At 38.1% G+C, this 17,383-nt stretch overlaps 2 protein-coding genes across 2 annotated transcripts; one reads left to right on the forward strand and one right to left on the reverse strand.

The window, feature by feature from the left end:
• Positions 1-2,262: 2,262 nt before the first annotated feature.
• LOC308392941 (lysozyme C-like) lies at positions 2,263-3,996 on the reverse strand (the record flags this gene model as incomplete). The annotated part of the gene is made up of 4 exons (XM_080876327.1): positions 2,263-2,329; positions 2,408-2,483; positions 2,714-2,872; positions 3,867-3,996. 4 exons carry the CDS (start codon positions 3,994-3,996, stop codon positions 2,263-2,265), a joined length of 432 nt encoding a protein of 143 aa, XP_080732453.1.
• Positions 3,997-11,999: 8,003 nt separating this feature from the next.
• LOC308392883 (programmed cell death 1 ligand 1-like) lies at positions 12,000-14,226 on the forward strand. Its single transcript, XM_080876195.1, has 3 exons — positions 12,000-12,098; positions 12,814-13,173; positions 13,412-14,226. Exons 1-3 carry the CDS (start codon positions 12,038-12,040, stop codon positions 13,606-13,608), a joined length of 618 nt encoding a protein of 205 aa, XP_080732321.1. The 5' UTR covers positions 12,000-12,037; the 3' UTR covers positions 13,609-14,226.
• Positions 14,227-17,383: the final 3,157 nt, after the last annotated feature.

The raw sequence follows: 17,383 nt of genomic DNA on the forward strand, positions 1-17,383 counted from the left end.
TTCAAATGAAGTTTCTTACATCATAATAATAATCTAATCATAATTTTAACCCAAATTGCAGCTGAACCAGTGGATTCAAGAGGCATTGAACTAAATTTAACCCAGAAAGCAATATTCTTGCATGTCTAATATGTGTTATTATTAGAACATTTGTATCTCCAACACAAAAATATACAGGTAAATTTTATGTAAAGTGAACCTAGAGATTCTCCTAACCCCAAACACATCATGAAGTCATTAAGCTCTAAGACCAGGCAGTCTGACAGGCTGACACCACAGTAGCCGTCCATTCCACTATCCTTCAACTTGGCTACAGCTAACCAGGAGCAATAACAATAGACTCTTCATGATGATGTTTCTGCTGGTCTCAATTTGTCCAGAGCTGATGCTGAATTTCCTACTTTTTTACTGACTATGTTCAGATAAGAGGACCAGAACAGAGTTATGTAAAAAAACACTAACACACAATGATGGGTTCATTGTTACCAAACCCAGACAGGTAAACAAAGCAGACTGATTGGATGGACTCTAAAGTTTTGCAAAGTTTAGTTTTTTGCAAAGCATTCAAAGCTGTATTATTTACTTTACATCAGAAGACTATAGTTTATCAAATTACAAAACTAACACAGGACAATAAGCCAATGGACAAAATATTTATTGAGGTTATAGATCAGTTTAGCAGTACAATGCTCAAAGTTGTATTTATTTATTTTATTTTATTTTTTGCACTCAGGCAACCCGTGACCTGTTAACCTTCAGAAAGCATGCAGGTTTGAAGTGTTTAGCATGAATTTATTTTTTAGACCTGTAGGCTGTCCATCTATATTTTTACTGTGCAACTGATATCCTTTTAAGAGACCACTGATACCCCCCCCGACACACACACACACACACACACACACCTCTCTTCTTTTATGTGCTTGCTGCTCTGTGTGTGGGTGTTGAGACCTAATTGGTGTTTAGACCCCAATGATTACAGTTAACATTTTAGTCAGCATGTGTCATAATAAGACAAGACTCATTTTCTTACAGTAAAGTGAATGAAAACCAGACTCATAAATGTACATTTATTGCTTAATTTATATTCTTCAGCTAACCAATAAATGAATCTGCAACTCACCACTAATGCCGAACGTGCTTGAATGTAAGATTTTCTGAATAGTACATTCTTCTTATTTTAATTTAATTGATGTTATTGTTCTTGTGACTGCAATTAAACGTAATCTGGGCAAAGCTGTAAATTAAAAAAAAAAAAAAAAAGAGCACAAACCAGAAGTGGTTTTAAGACTAGAGGGCCAATAGAATATTGACACAAAATTTCGATCCCCAATGTAGCACATAATGTTTTAAGAGTCATTCGATGATTTGTGAATAATATGTAGTTGCCTCACCGTTAAATGGTAAAAGCAAACCCGCACCTTTTAACTCTAGGCAAGCAGAAAATGTTATGTTTCATTGAATTAAGCTGTTAATTTGAAAGATCCCAATGTCAGTTGATCCATCATTGTTGGTGTTTTGGGCCATGGTGTTATAGTTTGACTCCCATAGGCTGACTCCATAGTAGCCATCTATCCCATTAGCCCTGAGCATGCAGGCCCATTCACAGCGCTCGAAGATTTTGGCATTGGCCGCAGCCAGGAAGAGCAAAACCAACAGGCTCCTCATGATGGTATTTTTGTTTGTCCAAATATGTCTAAAGCTACTGCTGCTTTCCCCTGTTATTGGCAAAAATGCTCAGCTGAAAATGATGTGGCTGCCCAGGCTTGCTTTTGCATTAAAGTGGAAAAAAAAAAAAAATAGAGCTGTACAAACAAAGCATATCGATCCAGCAAAAAAAGATCCCCAAAGTTTGTAAAAGTTCTAGATTAGAGGACCCAAATACGCACAAGGGAAGGGTTGGGTAAGAATAGAAATACAAGCAATGGTGGATTTAGAGTTTTAAAAAAAATACAGCTGAACAAACAAAACACGTTGTTTGGGCTGAAATAGATCCCAGAGTTCTGGAAAGTTTCTTGTCTGTTTTTACTTAAGAAAAGGTCTAATCAAGGACACAAAGCATTCCATATTTACTGATTTATTTAGAACACATGAGACCACATTTTCTTAATTTTTTAAATGAGGAATGAAAAACATTGAAAGATTAGAGATTTTAACTGATTTTTAATCATTTGGGTCACCCAATATGTTTTCTTTTAAAAGTAGAAACAGAGAAGGATGGAGACAATTTACTATGTCGATGACACCCTTCTGTTTATGTGTTGATTAAAGACGACATCCGGACAAATAGGGCCTGAGATCCTGGCCCTGACAGCGAGTGCGCCAGGCAACCCTAAAACCAGATTCAAAGGTCAGTCCAATGAACACAGAACTATCAGTGCATCCCAATCACATAATGATCTGTTCTTACCAGGCTGTGATGCCTTGTTCCCTAACGATACGTTTGGCACAATTGATCGCAGGGGTGACATCATCTGTCAAAAGCACTGTGGCCGAAGGGGGAAAGAAAAAAGTTAACACTGTGGAATAATAAGGACAACATCTGGGAAAAGTGAGTGAAAGTGCTTTTATCAAAAACACTTATCCATACACAAAATCAATATTGCAGGTTGAGAAAAGAAAGTAAATAAATCAGTTTTAGAATAAATCAGTATAAATGTATTAAGCCACTGAAGATGATTTACTGCTGAAGACTTAACCTCAGATCATCACTGACCATCGCAGTCAATGTTGCATCCATTTGCTGAATGAATGCGGCGGTCATTGCACCACCAGCGGCTATTTATCTGAAAGATGCCGAAGTCAGTGGATCCATCAGTGTTACGATTTGTTGCCTTTGTGTTATAGTTTGACTCATGTTTGGTCAGGCAAACCCCTGCAGACAGAACAGAAGAGATGGAAATGCAGATTGCCTGAAAGATAAAGGACAAGAGTCCTTTGCACATCCTCAACTAACTACTTCTCACATGCTGACACTTTGTTAGAGTCCCTTCTCGTCATATTTTAACCCTCTGATTTCTTAGGGTCATCTGTGATTAACCCTAATCACAGACAATCAGAGTATGTAATTTTTTATTTTAATCATATTGCTAATTGACATGCATCAAAAATGATTCATTGGTTCAGATCACATAGATGTCAAAAGCAAGAACAAAACACCTTCACCCCAACTCACTGACTCGCTTACTCTGGAATCTTTTGCACACCATGCAAGTGAGCTGTAACACAGACTGCAAGTTTACAGAGTGGAATATTTTGTAATAAAGAAACCTTCCTCTGTCTTGGCTCTACCTGAGCTGTGAGATACGTCTATAACGCCAATGTTAACTCTAAAAAGCAGTGGGATAAAAAGTTGCATCATGATGGTTAGTGGAGGAAAGATTTGTAAGAAGTATTTAAGAATTGATGAAGCTGATCAGAAAGATGACTTTATGCTGTCTGTTTCTATCTCACATTCAATCACTTTTGCTCATGAAACCATGTACAACCTTTTGCTCTGATCATTTAATAAATAAACAAACTTGGATTGCAAAACAGAGACATTTCTCTTCAGGGTCTTACCAAAAACTCAGAAATTGTTACTGTTATATTTTCTTTCAACCTGACTTCATGACAATCAGCACCATACATGACATTAATTGATAGTTCATTGAACTCTTACTGATGCCAGAGAACCACTCAGGGAAAAAGCTACGGTAGCTTTGTTCTGATATATAATCTCCAGTTACTTGTGCCAAATATCCATATAAATGGGTAGAGATGAACCTACTCCTGACTCTTATCCCAGTCACTTCAATGGTGAACTGCTTATTTTGGTGACCATCCAGGGTTGATCACCTTAGATTGTTTAAGTAAAAGGCTGTACTCACAGTTAGCCAGGCTGACACCACCATAGCCATCCATCCCGTTTGCCTTCAGCTTACGGGCCCAGTCACAGCGCTCAAAGACTTTAGCACTGGCCACAGTTATCAAAAGCAAGAAAACAAACACACTCCTCATGATGATGTCTGTGCTGTTTCACAGTTGCTGCTGAATCTCCTTATTGCTGAAATAGCTCAGCTGAAAAAGCTGTGACTGTCTGGGTTCAGATCAGAGGATCCAAATGTGCAATAAATGATGGGTTACGTGAAAAAGCTGGGTTCATGATTACACAATCCAGAGAGACAAATAAAACACACTGAACGGGATGAAATGTATTCCAAAGTTCAGGAAAGTTAACAAACAATAAATAAAACCCAATGATGGCACTGAGCCCAAAGAAACACTAAATGGAAAAGTCCAAATTACTCATATTTGAGATGCTGCTCCACGGGGCGCACTAATGGCAGCTCATTGTGACAGCAAGAATAGGAAAGGGGTTTGTAAGGTGTAGCAGAATTCTAACAATAATGGCCAGGTATTACATGCTTTTCATTAGAAAAATGATGCCATGGGCCACTTTAAAATCAACATGTGATGTTATAAAATTGTCAGTCTGTGACTCCGTGTTTATGTTTAGTTTATTAGTATTCTGTGGTTTTGGTTACCTTGGGTGTTTGTACTCTTCTGTTCATGGTTCATGTTCCCATGTTCTGAGTCCCCCAGTCTGTGTTAAGTTGGTGTGTTATGTCATTACGTGTATGTGTTTCCTCTTTTACTTTGAAGGTCCGTGTCTGTTCTCAGTGTGTTCAATTTACTTTTCCCCTGTCTCGTCAGGTCAGATTACTCCCAGCTGTGCCCTCCTTTTGTGTCTCATCCCCTCGTTATCCTTCTGTGTATTTTAACCTCGTGTCAGCCTCTGTTAGTTGCTGGTTCGTCTGCGTTATTCCCCGCCGTCATTCTGTGTTTATTCCTCCGGCTTCCTGGTCATTCTCACTGCAAGGTACCCTCGTTCGTGTTCTGGCTTTGTGTTTAGTTTTAGTTTTCCCAGTTTAGAGTTTTTACTGTTCTGTTTCTCACCACCCTTTTTTGTTGTACTTCACCTGTTGTTAATAAAGCTCACCCTCCAATTAAGCAGTCTGCATCTTGGGTCCGTTATTAATCCACACGGCCTGCCTCGGCACCCCGTGACAAAAATAAAAAAAATGATAAAAACAGGCTCACAGAAAAGGTGACTCATGGAATAAGAGGCCAACAGGGTTTGTGCTTGAGCACCACCTGGGGTCTGTCTGTGCATGTGCCAGCCCACTTTGCTCCTTGAGGTGATGGTCAACTTGTAATGCTGGCACACTTTGCAAGCAAAATCAAAAAAAGTTGTTAGACTCCAACTGCAACAAAACTACATCCTTGGGGGAAAAAAAAGATGAATCTAGGACTATTGAGGACAGATAGGTGCATAGTTTATACTTTATGTATTTGGTTTTGGGGTTTAGTGTAAATTTGTAGTAGTAAAGTATAAGCATGGTAAAGATGACCACTCACAGTTGGTATTCTCATTAAAAATGAAAATCAGTGTTTGATTAGTAATCAGTTTTAGATTGCGTTAGCTTTGTTCCTATTTTTGTTAATGTGTGTTATGCCACAAAATGAGCTATATCACTTATGTTTTGGTCTTACATGGTATGACCATGTATCAACTGTTTTATATTGTTTCTATAATTTCTAATATGTAATTAGATTGGAATACATTAATGTATTTTAGTTTTTTTACTTATGTTTCAGCACAACTTCATGCCCAGCTAATTTAAGGAACTTGGAAAGAAAAGCGTCTGAACTTCTTTAAGTTTCTTGGAGACATTTCACCTCTCATCCGAGAAAGTCCCAGATTGAAGCCCTATCAGAGTGTCCCCAAACTTTGGTAAAGGCAGAGGATGACTGCAATCTTTACCTAAACCATATTAGGAAACAGATCCAGGTCAATGCCTCAGCCTCTGTATCACCTCTCTTTTGAGAGATTTACCATGTTTGCTACATTGTTGTGCTTCATTTCACTCATTTTACAGCATCCAGTTTGGGTTAGTTGAGCTCTAAGACAGATGATATACGAATCATTTTGGGATGTTTTAAGGGTGAAATGTGCTGCAGGATCATTGAAACATTAATATTGTTTTCCCAGTTATAGCAAGTTCAAATTTATCTAAAAAAAACAAACAAAACTGTTGATCAAAGTTCAGTTACCTAACACACGCAGAGACTGGGACAAAACATGTTTCAACATATTTGCTCAAATTGACCCGCACTTAAAATAAACAGCACACTGAATATGATAAACACAAAGTGGCTGCACTCAAATCTGCTGCACTTTCTGCTTAATGTGAATCCATTCTATCTGTGATAAGTATGGTTTATGTTAAAGCAATGGCTGGTCATAAAATCTCAACAGGCCTTTGAAGGCTGATGGGTAAAAAGAGGATGTTTCATGCCTTATATGACATTCCTCTTCCTGCATACAAAGATTCCTATGAGTGCCACATACTCTACTCTACTCTACTTTGCTAGACCCTCCCCTGCACAGTTCCCGCTGGTTTCCTCTTTGTGGAGCAAAGTGGGCGATAAACAAATGAGAGAAAATCCGATCAGCTGATCACTGATCAGTTTCATGATTTAATTAGCAGGGGGTGGGGAGAGGGGGGCATGAGAAGAAGAAGCACCTGCGATGTCAGGAAGTCAGTGACAGGTAAACCCACAGGAAGTTTTTCTGCCCTATCGGCTACAGGATGATGCGAACTGTTTCTACGAATATGTAACACGATCAACTATCGGAAGATAACAAGTTCCGTTAAACAAAATCAGTAACTGTGATTTAGGTTCAATACGAAAAGTTTGAGGAAAAATCTCAACGACGTGCTGTCACTGAAGGCATCACACAGTATTGGGGAGTAACGGAATACATGTACCGCCGTTACGTATTTAAAATACAAAATATGAGTAACTGTATTCCGTTACAGTTACCTTTTAAAAAGGTGGTATTCAGAATACAGTTACTTTGTTGAAATAAATGGATTACACTGCGGTACTTTCCTGTTTCATATTGTCGCGGGTCAGGACTGTTTGGGTTTTGTTTGACAGCTACGTTCTGTTGTTCCAGGCGGCAGCGTTACGGTTGCCATGGTTACAGGGCGACGCTCTCTCTCTCTCTGCGACTGTGTGTTTCCTGGGTGAGAGAGCGCCTTTTCGTTGTTGTTGTTGTGCTAAGCTAACAGGCAGAATGCTACAAGCATAGCTCTAAAGAATGTAGCATCATGGGCAGTGTAGTCCGTGTTGCAGGGAGAATGGACTGCCATACACGTTATGTGTCTGTGAGCGCGAGGAGGGAGAAAAAGGGGAGTGGAAAGGTACGAGTTGTCGTCGAGGAAAAACGGGAGCTGGAAGCATGTAAATATAATAATAACCACTTCAGCCAAGAGTGCCTGACGAGCCCAGTTGTAAGTAAGCTATTAAGACTCGACTGTACACTGTGTTCGTGTTTTCCTCCGAAAACAATAAGTTCCGTTGGAGCAGTCTTTCAAAGCCTCTCTCTGTCTCTCGCAAGAAAAGTTGACCCACACAACAAAGTAAAGCTAGTTTTCGGCTACGAGCCGACAGCGACCCCGCCGTATTAGTCAGAGGTCCCTTTGCTACAGTTCGGAGTCGCGGACCTTCAGTAATAGTAATAAATCACACAGCAATAGTATATTCACGTTGTTGTAAAAAGCATGATAATATATTAAGTAATCCAAAGTATTCAGAATCCGTTACTGTCATTGAGTAACGTAACGGAATATGTTACAGAATACATTTTGGGGCATGTATTCTGTATTCAGTAATGGAATACATTTTAAAAGTAACCTTCCCAACACTTTTTATTATTGCCTGTGGCTTCCTGACTGACTTCAGCCACTCACAATGTTTGTTTTAACATTCAGTGAAGGCCTCACAGAGGTACCCATGTTCCCCTTTATGTCAGCTAATTTTGATGCTTTATAGTAAGTGTTGTTCACTTTGACCATTTGAAAGCTTTTTCTCTCTTCTTTGTTGCATTTAAATAGAGAACCCATTGCTTTCCCCAAAAACCATCCTGTCACAGGGGAAGAGGAGGAGGTTTTGACCTAAGTGACTGAACTGGTCAAATTGTCGATCTGACATCGAGAGGAGAATGAAGAACATCTCTCTTCTGTGGCTCCTCTGTAAGTACACTGTAATGATTATCTATGAAAACCTGTTGTTTCTTTATCACAAAACTTCCTGGTTGGTGTGGAATCACGGTTTTTTTCAAGGAGACCACAAAGAACAAAGAGGGTCAACAGAATCGGTGCAGATTATAGGTAAATGAGCTCATAGACATCTATGATATGAAAAGCTGCTACATTAAAAGTTAGAATCTTACTTAAGTATTAATAAAAATGTTTTATCATCTATAATGTAAATGTCATGCATTCTTCTCACTCATATCAACAATATTATTGAATTATAATTATTTATTTATGTGTGTATCATTATAATGTTGCTTGATGTTTGGAATAACCTATATGCTGCTGAGTAACTTTATTTACAATAAAATAAGATCATAAAGTAAGTAGTAAGTAAGCTTTACAATAAATTGCAAGGGGCACACATTGTCTAATCTAAACTACAATGGAGCCGAAGAAGAAAACTGAAAAACAAAGAAATATCTGATTGTATTATAAAGTGAGGACAATTTCAGTTAAGTGCTGTAAATGTACTGTCAGTATCACTGGTGATATTACAAGATTACCAGCACTCTAGCCCAGCACACATGTCTCTGTGTAGGACATGAGAAAAAAAAAGTTTCCTCCTCTCTCTGCTCATCAGTGCGTAACTCAACCAAATCCATGACATCTGTGTTCTCCACAGTCTGGTGGTTTTCTGTTTTCTCTGCTACATCTCACAGATGTAACATTTTCTACAGCTACTTTTAGTACCACTGATATTCATTTAGACTCTTTTTCTCCAATCGATCTTTCTGAGTTAACTTCAATAATTACTTGCTCCAGTTTCACATACTGCGCTGCAGTGGTTTGTATCACATCTATCTAATAGACTCCAATTTGTACATGTAAATGGAGAGACCTCTTCACACACTAAGGTCAATTATGGAGTTCCACAGGGTTCAGTGCTAGGACCCATTCTATTTACATTCTATGGAACATACATTCCCTTAAGCCAGGTGTGGGCAATTCCAGGCCCCGAGGGCCAGTGTCCTGTAAGTTTTAGATCTCACCTTGGGTCAACACACCTGAATCACATGATTAGTTCGTTACCAGGCCTCTGGAGAACTTCAGGACATGTTGAGGAGCTAATTAACCATTTAAATCAGCTGTGTTTGATCAAGGACATATCTAAAACCTGCAGGACACCGGCCCTAGGGGCCTGGAATTGCCCACCCCTGCCTTAGACCGTATCATTAGAAGACATAGCATAAATTTTCACTGCTATGAAGATGACACACAACTCTATCTGTCCATGAAGCCAGATAACACACACCATTAGTTAAACTGCAGGAATGTCTTAAAGACATAAAGACCTGGATGGCCGCTAACTTTCTGCTTCTTAATTCAGATAAAACTGAGGTTATTGTACTCGGCCCTGAAAATCTTAGAAATATGGTATCTTACCAGATTCTTACTCTGGATGGCATTACCTTGGCCTCCAGTAACGCGGTGAGGAACCTTGGAGTCATGTTTGACCAGGACATGTCCTTCAACGCACATATTAAACAAATATGTAAGACTGCTTTCTTCCATTTGCGCAACATCTATAAAATTAGAAATATCCTGTCTCAGAGTGACGCTGAAAAACTAGTTCATGTATTTATTACTTCCAGGCTGGACTACTGTAATTCATTATTATCAGGATGTCCTAAAAACTCACTGAAAAGCCTTCAGCTAATCCAAAATGCTGCAGCAAGAGTCCTGACAGGGACTAGAAAGAGAGAGCATATTTCTCCTGTTTTGGCTTCCCTTCATTGGCTTCCTGTTAAATCCAGAATTGAATTCAAAATCCTGCTCCTCACATACAAGGTCTTAAATAATCAGGCCCCATCTTATCTTAATGACCTTGTAGTACCATATCACCCTATTAGAGCACTTCGCTCTCGCTCTGCAGGCCTACTTGTTGTTCCTAGAGTATTTAAAAGTAGAATGGGAGGGAGAGCCTTCAGTTTTCAGGCCCTCTTCTGTGGAACCAGCTTCCAGTTTGGATTCGGGAGACAGACACGATCTCTACTTTTAAGATTAGGCTTAAAACTTTCCTTTTTGCTAAAGCATACAGTTAGGGCTGGACCAGGTGACCCTGAATCCTCCCTTAGTTATGCTGCAATAGACGTAGGCTGCCAGGGGATTGCCTTGATGCATTGAGTTTTTCCTTTCCAGTCACCTTTCTCACTCACTATGTGTTAACAGACCTCTCTGCATTGAATCATATCTGTTATTAACCTCTGTCTCTCTTCCACAGCATGTCTTTATCCTGTTTTCCTTCTCTCACCCCAACCGGTCGCAGCAGATGGGTTTCAAACATCAGAATAAAATTCTTCTGAGTTGATCCACAACCAGCTTTGTTCTTTTATCAGTATTACTCTGTATAAGCTGTGTTTGATAGAAATGTAATGATACAGGTCACAAATGACAGCATGTGTATCAGGTGAAAAACCACACTTACCGTTCTCTTACATCCCCGGTGTGTTCTTAAAGGAAATCACTTTAAGCTTTTAATTTCTTTTTCAGGTTTCCATTGTTTCTAATATAACATATAATTTGCTTTTCTTTTCTAATGTATTTATGAGAATATTTAAGTTAATGATTCAGTACAATGTTTCAATTTGACCTCATGGTGGCAGTGTTGTCACACTGGTAAGGTTACGACTGGAACACAGACGAATCTAATAGTGAGCATTGAAGTAAATTTAGAGATTACAGTCTTCAAACCAGAAGTAGTTATCTCTGTTTTCATATGTCATGATCCTTAAAAATATAACCAATCATGAGAATAATGACAAAAAATAATGTAAGAATATAAATAAATGTATAAATAAAATATATACATAAATAAAAATCAATAAATAAAATATAGATGACAGACTGTTAATAATAAGAGCCTCCACAACAGTTATATTCAAAGGCAAAGGAAGGAAATAATTATTATTTATGTTTTTATTATTATCATTGTTGGCAGAACACTTTTCAAACCAAGAAGATCCTGTGTTTGAATCCACCACCTTTCAGTGCCTGCATGTTCCTGTGGGTACTTCAGATTCCTCCACCACAATCTGTCCAACACATCCAACTTATTCCATCTAAAGTGTTTGTTTGATGACCACAGTTTCTTTTTTAAATTTATGTTGACTCACTGCCAGCACAGAGAAAGGAAGTGAAAATTTAGTGGTTCCTCTTGGTTCCACCTCCTCTCTCTTTGGCTGTTCCATCACATGTTGTACTATCTTTAAATATCTTTTTGTTTTTGTCTGTTATTGAAATATAACTGTCAAACATTCACATTAGGCTGTTTGGTATATAGAACACTTTAACAAGGTGACCTCAGACACTTTTTGAAGAAATCTTTGTGTGGATTTTTTTCCATCCTGATGATCAGAAGAGTGTTTGAAGGTGTCAGAGATCCTTCAGAACAACAGTAAGTGTTTAAAATTAACGCCTTTCAGTCTTTTAGGTAATCTGACAGGTTGACTGAAGTCTGTGAGCTTCAGTCGATTAACACAAACATAAAAAAAAAATCACCTCAACCAAGTGGAAATGTACTCTGTTACTCGCCTCTACTCTGATTACAGTCATGTCTGTTTCTGCTATTCTTTGTCTCTCACTGTAAATATGTTTGTTTTGTTCTGTGGAGATCATTCAAGAACTGAACCTGTTCTGCTCTTTAATGATGACGCACTTTCTGATCTTCCTGCTGTCCAGCCTCGTCACTCTGATGTGACTTCCTTCAGAGACGTTGAGAAGTGTTGAGTTTGGACGAGTGTCTGAAAGACAAAGTTTTATTTAATCCTTAAATTTAATTTCATGTAGTCAGATTTTAAAGTCAGGTTCTATTATTCTGTCACAGGAGATACCAAAGGTTCAGATTTTATGAAAATCAACGTGTCGGATCAGCAGACCTGGACAACACGGAAATGTCTGCTGTAACTGCATTGGCTTTGCTGTTTGTCGGTGTCTTCATGTTTGTCTCTGCAGGTGAGATTTATAAGGATGTTTTTATTAAGAGAAATAAACAGTGTCTGCGTTGTTTAAATGTTACTTCTAAAATGTTTATTTTCATATTTCATATTCAGTTTGTTTATGTCTTTGAGGGCATCACGAGTTGTTGTTTGTGTGAACATAAGTGCTTTGTCTGCAATTTGAACCACAGAGAAAAAGAACTGTAATGTGTGTGTCCGTGTGATGTGTTGTAGTTCCAGTTGTCAGTATACAGCTACAAATCTTTTTGCTTACAGTATAAATTTAAGCTATGATACAGCAGCTGCCTGCATAATAACAATCCTATTTTTTGTAGATATTGTCATAATATTCAGATGTGCTGACGGGTGGAGGTGGGGTTGCAGTTGCACTGTAATGCATTGGCAGCATTTGCCCTCATGGTGACAATCACAATGAACACTTCATATTTTCTCCCTCTTTTATTTTCACCTACCTCCACCTCTGGTGGCCCGGCAACTCCACCTTATTGCCTCTGGATAACTCAGTATCATAGGCACACTCATTAACTGATCCCATGTGTAAAAGACAAAGCCTCCTAGTAAAGTCATTAATAATTAGGATTCTTGATTAGTGAAAATGCACAGTCACTCAGCATAGCAATAAGGTAACCACAAAAGATCAATAATGCAATACATTAAAATAATACAAATAATTCAATAACCTCTCTGCTCTGAATTGTTTCCTCTTTCAGAGCAGAAAACTATCACAGCTGAGTCTGGACAGGACGTCACTCTGACATGTCGAGCTCCGAATGACAACATCATAGTTACAGAGTGGAGCAGAGCCGATCTGGAGATGGAACATGTCCTCTTGTACCGAGATGAACAGTTTGATCCAGAAGAGCAGCATCCATCTTTTAAGAACCGGGTGGATCTGCAGGACAGAGAGATGAAGGATGGAGACGTGTCTTTGATTCTGAACAATGTGACGATTAATGACACTGGAACATACGAATGTCGCGTCATCAATGGAAGACCAAACCGCGGACGGGTTGCCCTATTGAAGAACGAACCCATTTGCATCCTTTACCTGAATGTTGTTGATCCTCCAGGTGAGTGAGTAGAGTTGAGTGTGTGTGTGATCAGAGGTGAAGCTGCTTCCTGGTTGTTGATGTTTGTTTCTAAAGATGTTGTTGATGAGACTTTGTAGAAAGCAGCTGGTCTGAGTGATGTGATCAGAGTGCAGTAGATAATGTCTGACAGCAGTTTGAAGAGGAAATGGATTCTGTTCTGTTCTTCACTCATCACCTACCTGACAGCTGACACCTCACACCTGTTTCTCACCTGCAGGTCAGACAGGAGGAGACACAGAGGATGGATCTGTTGGACTCATAGTTAGTCTGTCTGCTTGTATCTGTCTTGCTGCTCTGGTTCTAGGTTTCTATAGCTACAGGAAACATAAACAACAAAAAACGGGACTGATATCAGCAGGAGATATTCTCGGAAAATGTAGAAAAAAAAAGAAAAGAAAATTCCTGTCAAAGTAAATACTGTGTTGTTTGTTTACTTTTAACCAACATCATTTGGCATAAAACTGAAAGCTTTACAAATCAAGAAATTATTAAAATTCAGTAATCAAAATAGTCAGTATTCTAAATTCAATCAAAGAAAAGAAAAATCCAATAGAGTGATGGTGATGGTGATTTTCCAGCAGATGTCTTCACTTTCTCTCATTCTACTGCATCCAGTTAGATGTGTTCAAAGATGCTGGTATGTTTGAAGAACAAAAAACACAATTTTATCGTTAAACCAAACAACATCAGATTAATTTTTTGTTTGTTTTTGAACATAGCTGACAGAGCTCTCCTCTCATAACCTTCAGCAGAACAGCTAGAATCCCGTAGTTCTCTGCAGTTTTTGTTGTTATATACATGATTCAAGTTAAATTTAGTTTTCTATGGAAAGAGCTTGGTGCAAACACGAGGTGTCATCAACATACCGCAATCACATTTCTTCATATTTCTAACCTGTCACTATAAGATGCTCTTTCAGTTTCTGAAAGCGCTTCAGTTGAATTTCAGTTGAATTTCATACCACATGATAATATTAATCTGCTCTCACAGTTCATTAATTCAAGATCAGTTTATTTTTTTAAAAACCATGTTCCTGCAAGTGTTTCACAATAAAAGACTTGTTAAGAAATGAAGCATTTTTGCACCAGAGTTAGAGGGCTTTTAATTCGTAATCAAGACATTGTGAAAAAAATATCATGAATAAAGTAAAAAAAGTAAAGTAAAAAAAAAAAAAAAAAAAAAAAAAAAAAAAAAAAAAATATATATATATATATATATATATATATATATATATGTGTGTGTGTGTGTGTGTGTGTGTGTAATATCTTACTTTTCACTATAAAGTGGAATAAATAAGTTCTTCCTTAGAGTTTATATTAGACGTATTACAGCCTGATCAGGAGGCAGAGACACACTTCAACAATCATAGTTATATTCCTGTTCACGTGACTTTTAATCTCTTTTAAGTTAATTAAAATGTATCCAATATTAAATGTAACACTGCCATTTTATTAGGAACAACACATCATGTTTTTCATACACAGTATGCTCACTTATAAAACAATCCTCTAGTGGCCAAATATAAACCATGTGTGAGGATGGTGTTGATGTAAAATGTGAATCAGAGTGTTCCAGTCAGTCATCAGTGTGTCTCTGCACAGCTGTAATTAAAATGTGTTCAGAGGGCCTCAGTGTCTGAATGGTTCCAGTTCAGCTCCATAACAGCAGCGTCCCTGGTTTGATTCCTGTGTTTCAGCTCATATCTGCCTCTCTCACTGAGGGGGACGTCCACTACATGGACATGGATTTGTTCATCAACCAAGCTACAGATCACAGAGAACAGAGGATAATTTTTCCATGCTTCTTTTCATATATGTGAACTAACAAATGTTTTAATTCTGAAAAATGAAGAATTAAGAAAAAAAGTGCTGTGTGAGTATAGGTATTGTTTTTTTTAAGTTATTTGATGACTTGTGTCTATATAATGAATAAAGTTCACATGTATCGTGATCACAGTAACAACTTTCCTAGAATTAATCTCTGTTTTAGATATTTAATTCATATTACTGTTTAATTTTGTTCATTTTAATCAGATCAAGATGTTGGAGAAGATGATGTCATCACTGACATCATGTGCAGTGTCATCAACATATCAAACTGTCAGCTACAGCCAATCAGTGTTTTCATATTTTTTTTATAATGTGAGGATATCTGTAAATATATCCTCACATAATGTATCTTTGACAAGATTTAAAATATTATAATATTAGTTTCTCCCTCTCCCTTCCCCTGTTTGAGGGGCGTGGGAATAATGAGGAAAATTGGAATGAACCAACGATTTTAAAATCAAACACTAAAATGGCACCATGGAAACTGGGAGCTCAAAAGGTTTTAACATTAAATGGAAAACCCGAAAACCCCACCCTGGGAATTTCACCAAGAGAATATCTAGTTTGAATCTTAAGACAGAGTTGTGGTTCAGTGTGAAAATAAAAATATTTTATTATTTAAAAAGCTTTTTTATTATTTTATTTGGGTAATTTTTATCAGATCAAGATGCTGGAGAAGTTCTGATGATCACTGTCCTCAACATATCAATATATCAAACTTTCAGCAGAAAGCAGCCAGTCAGACAAAGTGATTGGTTGTCACTGGCTGGTAGGGCTGGAAACGCAACCAGCCAGTGACCCCTGGGGAGTGGGATGGAGGGAAAAGGTGTGAGTCACTGAAAACGAGGGAAACAGGTATTTTTTCAACCCTGCTAAATTGTCTCCAAAAGAAAACTCACTATGGTGGCTATTAGACCCTGGAGCTGGACCATAAACAGTCACTATGAGACCTCAATAAAAGACTCAACAACGATTGTTTCTAAAATTGGTCAGTATTGCCCACATGCAAAAGACCCAAAACATTTTCGGACTTAAATTCATGAGACTATAATCAGTGTATTGATTGATATTGTTTATGTCTGGAGGTGTTCTGTCAGCAGTCAGAGGTGCAACGGGATCGTTTTCACCAGAAGACCAGCTGTGGCGTCACCTGGCATTTAAAAACCGTGTTGTTATGTTATGTTATGTTATGTTATGTTATGTTATGTTATGTTATGTTATGTTATGTTGCTGGCCACTTTATTAGAAACACCTGTTGAAAACGTTGAACTCTCCTTTTTCTTCAAGTGTAAAACACACATTTCAGTGCAGGTAAAACATCTTCATGTTCTCAGTCCCAAATAAAATAAAATAACATTTTCAAGGATAAAAGACAAGCAGGAAAACACCAGCTTATTGCAGTCACACCTTTTGGTTATTTATCAAAAGAATTCACAAAATCAATTAGTCGTGTTAAGCTCAATTTTCAGCACCAAGGACATAGAGCAGCACCCTGAGTTTCAGCACCATTAAGTCCACAGACTGGGGAGCCGACTCAGAGGTTTCTCACACAGGAAACAGCAAACACTCACAAGCTTTAAAACAAAGTTAAAACCCTCTAAGATTTCTTCATAACCAAATTGGACTCAGTTATTATTAACGATGATGTTCCACTCTCCTGCTGCTCAACCTGTTGTACCTAAGGCCTAAAACAGACAAACAAGAAGAGAAGAGGTATGGACAAGCCTGCACAGACTCTGGTAAATCGCAAGACTTGGGGTGCGTTTTTCTGGGGGTGGACATAGTAAGCAATGATCCAAACATCTTGATCTCAGGGTGGGAATTGTGTTGGATTTATTCACTCACACCTTGGTGGCTGAAATCAGTGTTTAAATGCAAGATCATATAAATGACATGTGCAGTGCATTATTAGTATTATTTTTTATCATTATTATCCATCCATACATCTTCTTCAGGTTATCTGGGTCCGGGTCGTGGGGGCAGCAGCCTAAGCAGAGAAGCTCAGGACTCTCTCTCCAGCCACCTCCTCATTTAACTGACAGCACTTTAAAGTCTGAAGGACGTCTTGTTTTGCTGAATCCTGCTGTTGATGGGACAAATTGTTCGTGTGCAGTTTGGGAAATGAAAAATATGGTATTGTGCCATTTTAATCTTCGACATTTGTTTGATTTTATTTCTCATTTCTCATAAGATGAGTAACGGATTCAAAAAGGAGAAGATTCAGTTTAATCAGCTGCAACACGATCTCAGTAATGTAAGTATCGGAAAGTGTGGTAACCACACAAACCTCTGAATCTCAGCTAAAAGCGCATTTAAACCATTTGTACGATCAGCAAACACAGCGAAAACAACAAACAGTT

Source organism: Rhamphochromis sp. 'chilingali' (assembly GCF_963969265.1).
Source record: "Rhamphochromis sp. 'chilingali' genome assembly, chromosome: 1".
NCBI lineage: Eukaryota > Metazoa > Chordata > Actinopteri > Cichliformes > Cichlidae > Rhamphochromis > Rhamphochromis sp. 'chilingali'.

Excerpts from the sequence above, each read along its gene's own strand:
- LOC308392883 (XM_080876195.1), top strand. The coding sequence starts at position 12,038 with ATGTCTGCTGTAACTGCATTGGCTTTGCTGTTTGTCGGTGTCTTCATG. Across the intron at positions 12,099-12,813 it reads CTTCATGTTTGTCTCTGCAG|AGCAGAAAACTATCACAGCT; the intron begins GTGAGATTTATA and ends TTCCTCTTTCAG. Across the intron at positions 13,174-13,411 it reads GAATGTTGTTGATCCTCCAG|GTCAGACAGGAGGAGACACA; the intron begins GTGAGTGAGTAG and ends TCTCACCTGCAG.